The sequence below is a fragment of the Nicotiana tomentosiformis genome, chromosome 9 (assembly GCF_000390325.3).
Source record: "Nicotiana tomentosiformis chromosome 9, ASM39032v3, whole genome shotgun sequence".
Lineage (NCBI taxonomy): Eukaryota > Viridiplantae > Streptophyta > Magnoliopsida > Solanales > Solanaceae > Nicotiana > Nicotiana tomentosiformis.
In genome coordinates, this window is record NC_090820.1 from 38418987 (window position 1) to 38423753 (window position 4767).

General features: G+C 42.6%; 1 protein-coding gene across 1 annotated transcript; it reads right to left on the bottom strand.

Annotated features, from left to right (window-relative positions):
• Positions 1 to 795: 795 nt before the first annotated feature.
• LOC138898620 (uncharacterized) lies at positions 796 to 1203 on the bottom strand. The gene has a single exon (XM_070184699.1). The coding sequence runs from the start codon at positions 1201 to 1203 to the stop codon at positions 796 to 798; it is 408 nt and encodes a 135-aa protein (XP_070040800.1).
• Positions 1204 to 4767: the final 3564 nt, after the last annotated feature.

The window sequence follows — 4767 nt, forward strand, 5'->3', positions numbered from 1 at the left end:
GGATGTATTGGTCATGAAGGTGCTTCATCTTCTCTTTGTACAAGGACAAACTTGCATAAGCATAGTACCGGAACTCATCCAATTCATTCAAATGTGCAACCTGTAAATTAGTGGCTGCATCCCAATCAAGATTCAACTTCTTTAATACCCACATGGCTTTGTGCTTAAGTTCTACCGGAAGATGACAAGCTTTGCCATATACCAACCGATATGGAGACATCCCGATAGGAGTTTTGAAAGCAGTCCGATAAGCCCATAGTGCATCATCAAGCTTATTTGACTAATCCGTCCTGTTAGCATTCATTGTTTTGGACAAGATGCTCTTTATCTCCCGGTTGGAGACTTCCACTTGACCGCTAGCTTTTGGATGATAGAGAGTCGTAACTTTATGAGTGACACCATACTTGCCGAGCAAAGTGTCAAAAGTCTTGTTGCAAAAATGCGACCCCCCATCACTTATGATAGCCCGCGGAGTACCAAATCTTGTAAAAATATTCTTCTTCAAGAACGCCACCACACTTCTCGCTTCATTGTTGGATAGAGCAATGAACTCCACCTATTTAGACACATAATAAACCGCTACTAAGATGTAGGTGTTTCCACAAGAACTCACAAAAGGATCCATGAAGTCAATACCCCACACATCAAAAATATCAATCTCCAAAATGATAGTGAGAGGAATTTCATTCTTCTTCGAGATTCCACCGGCCCGTTGGCATTCATCACATCTTTTCACCATATCACTTGCATATTTGTAGAGAGTGGGATAATAGAAATCGCAACTTAGCACTTTAGCTACCGTTTTTGCTCCGCCATGGTGACCACCATAAGGCGAAGAATGACAAGCCTTACGAATAACATTTTGCTCTTCATTTGATTTGAAGAGAGCTCATCCGAGATGATTCCACACACAAGGAAGTTTGCTAGATCCGCAGACCATTGCACCTCCTTCATTGAAATAGCCAAGAGTTGCTCGTCGGGGAAAGAGTCATTGATTTCAAGGCCATCATGCGGCCTTCCCTCCTCCTCCAAACGGGACAAGTGGTCTACCACTTGATTTTTACTCCCTTTTCGATCTTGGATGTCAATATCAAAGTCTTGTAACAATAGCACCCATCTCATAAACCTAGCTTTTGAATCTTTCTTGCTCATAAGATAGCGAAGTGTCGCATGATCCATATGAACAATAATCTTTGCACCCATCAGGTATGGGCAAAATTTCCCAATTTCAAACACAATGGTAATGAGCTTTTTTCAGTAACGGTGTAATTAACTTGGGCATCATTCATGGTCTTACTAGCATAGTAGACCAGATGAAAAATCTTTTTGATACGTTGCCCCAAATGTGCCCCAACCGCTACATCACTAGCATCGCACATGAGCTCAAAAGGAATACTCCAATTAGGAGCAGTGATAATGGGAGTTGTTGTCAACTTGAACTTTAGTAATTCAAAAGCTCTCATGCAATCATCACTGAAGTGAAACTTAGCATCTTTATCTAAGAGCTTGCATAATGGGTTCACCATTTTAGAAAAATCCTTTATGAAGCGCCAGTAGAACCCCACGTGACCCAAGAAACTTCTCACGCCTTTCATCGAGGTTGCAGGTGGAAGTTTAGAAATCACCTCTATCTTCGCCTTGTCGACCTCTATGCCATTCTTTGAAATTTTGTGACCAAGGACAATGCCTTCCTCGACCATAAAATGGCATTTCTCCCAATTTAGCACCAAGTTTGTTTCTTCACACCTTGCCAATACTTTATCCATATTTGCCAAGCAATCATCAAAGAAATCCCCGACTACTGAGAAATCATCCATGAAGACTTCAAGGTAGTCTTCTACCATATCCGTAAATATCGCCATCATACACCGTTAAAAAGTTATCGGTGCATTGTATAATCCAAATGGCATCCACTTGAAAGCGAAAGTGCCATAAGGACAAGTGAAATTTGTTTTCTCTTGATCTTCGGGGGGAATAAGAATTTGGTTGTAGCCCGAATATCCATCTAGAAAGCACGGCCAACCAACCTATCAAGCATTTGGTCAAGGAAGGGGAATGGAAAATGGTCTTTCCTTATGACTTTGTTTAGCTTCCAATAGTCCATACACAGTCTCCACCTGGTCACCGTTCTTGTGGGAATTAACTCGTTCTTGTCATTGATGACCACTGTTATGCCCCCCTTTTCGGGACACATTGCACCGGAGAAGTCCACGAACTGTCAGAAATAGGATAGATCACCCCGGCATCCAACCATTTGATAATCTCCTTTTTTACCACGTCTTACATGGATTCATTGAGTCTCCTTTGATGTTCAATGGAGGGTTTGGCATCTTCCTCCAAATTAATCTTGTGCATGCAAAATGCGGGGCTTATTCCACGAATATTTGCCAAAGTCCACCCAATAGCTTTCTTCCTCTTGTGGAGCACCGCCAATGTAGAGTCAACATGCACGTTAGTTAAGCAAGAGGAAAGAATAACCGGTAAAGTAGAACAAGGTCCAAGGAATTCATACCTGAGATGTGGAGGTAATGGCTTCAACTCCAAGATCGGAGGCTCTTCAATTGAAGGCTTTGTAGGAGGAGTTTTCCTATTCTCAAGATCCACGGAAAGTTTCCGGGTGCATAGCTGTACGACCACATTCCTTGCAAAGAATTAACATATTCCATGAAGCCATCCATCTCGTCATCATCAAAATTGAGCAAGACGGCCTCCAATATATCACCCACATTAATCGTGGCACTTTTAACATCAATAATCACATCGGTCACCAAGTCCACGAATGAACACACTTCATTACTATTCGGTTGCCTCATAGATTTGCATACGTGGAACACCACCTTTTCATCACCCACCCGGAAAGTGAGTTCTCCGGCTTCCACATCAACAAGAGCCTTCCCCGTAGCAAGTAAAGGTCTTCCAAAAATAATCGGCACCTCATAGTCCACTTCACAATCAAGAATAGCAAAATCCGCTGGGAGAATGAACTTATCGACACGAATCAATACATCTTCAATCACCCCCAATGGTGCAAGGGATTGTGAAAGCACCAGGATCTTCCAACTTAGGAGCCATCAAATGCACAATTGCACTTACTTGGTGAGTGACTTTGATAGTTTCAAAATTCATCGACCGCTTCTTTGTCACCAAGTCCTTCATGAACTTTACGTATCCGAGCATTTGGTTCTCGCCATTTTGCTTGGCAAGCCTTTGAGGATACGGAGGAGGTGGCTTAGGCAATGGTGCCTTAGCCTTTTGCACTACCGGTTCCGGTATGTCAATCACATGCTCCCTAGACGGGTTCACTTCCTCTTGAGTCTCTTCCACTGTGTCATCAATATCAATCCGCACTTCATCATTTGCTTGCACTACATTGGATGGGATCTCCTCTTCTTCTACCACTTTCTCATCATCCACAAGTTGCCTTTACTTGAGGTGGGTGCATTCCTACCTCTTCCAGTTCTTGTAGTAACGGCCATGGCATCCCCCGTATTATTCCCACCCTTCGGGTTCACCACCGTATCACTTGGTAGTACCCCCTTAGGATGAGAATTTAAAGCTTGAGAGATTTGACCCATTTGCACTTCCAAGTTACGGATCGAGGTATCGTGTGAAGCAAGTTAAGCATCGGAATCAGTGTTCTTCACCATCATTTGCTTGAACATGTTCTCAAACAGCCAATTTCATTGTTTGAAGAACTAGGACCATGGGAAGGATTAGGAGGTAGATTTCGCGGTTGTTGATACATCGGGGGCCTTTAAAAACCCGACCCCTGATTTCCTTGATTTTATTCCACCCGCCTTGATTGTTGCCTCCCACATTGCCTTGGTTATTGTTGTTATGCTAATTCCCTTGATTATTGCTTCCACTCCAATTGCCTTGACTGTTGATTTATTTTATTTGTTTTGATTGTTTTCACCACTCTAATTACCTTGGTTGTGAGAATTCCAATTGCCTTGATTATTTTGAGGTCTCCATTGTTGTTGGCTAGGGCCTTGGTAGTTGTTTCTTTGCCCTTGAAAGTTGTTCACATATTGGACCTCCTCTTTCTGGTCATTGTAATATTCATCTTGATCAAATCCACTAACATTTTGCCCAAAATTATCCACTTTTTGTTACACTTATGAACTTCTTGTTCTTCGCCTGTTCACCATCATACTTACTCCCTCCATTGCATTGACTTGCCTTGGGTTTTGCACTTGTTGAAGTTGAGCCTTTGCCAATTAGTTCATGGTGGTAGTCAACTCGGCTATGGCTTGTCCATGATCATGCAACTCTTTGTGAAGGTGAATCACATTGGGGTCACCTTGTAGAATATTAGCCCGAGATTGCCACACCAAAGAAGTATCCGCCATCTCATCCAAGATATCACACGCCTCCGCATAAGGCGTAGTCATAAAGTTCCCACCGGCAAGTATATTCACTACATATTGGTTGGTGGTATTGATCCCCCGATAGAAAGTTTGGTGAATCATGGTCTCCGTCATATCGTTGTTAGGGCACTCTTTCACCATTGTTCTATACCTTTCCTATATCTCGTGTAGTGGTTCATTGGGCTCTTGCTTGAATGCTAGAATTTCATCCCGAAGAATAGCCATGTGCCCGGGAGAGAAGTACTTAGAAATAAATTTCTCTGCTAGTTCATCCCAAGTATGAATGGAATGATTTGGCAAACGTTCCAACCAATCTAAAGCTTTCCCCCATAGAGAGAAGGGGAAAAGCCTTAGCTTCAAAGCATCCTCGGAGACATTAGTTTGTTTACTCTCCCAA

Coding starts and splice junctions, on each gene's coding strand:
- LOC138898620 (XM_070184699.1), bottom strand. CDS start 1,203: ATGGGTGCAAAGATTATTGTTCATATGGATCATGCGACACTTCGCTAT.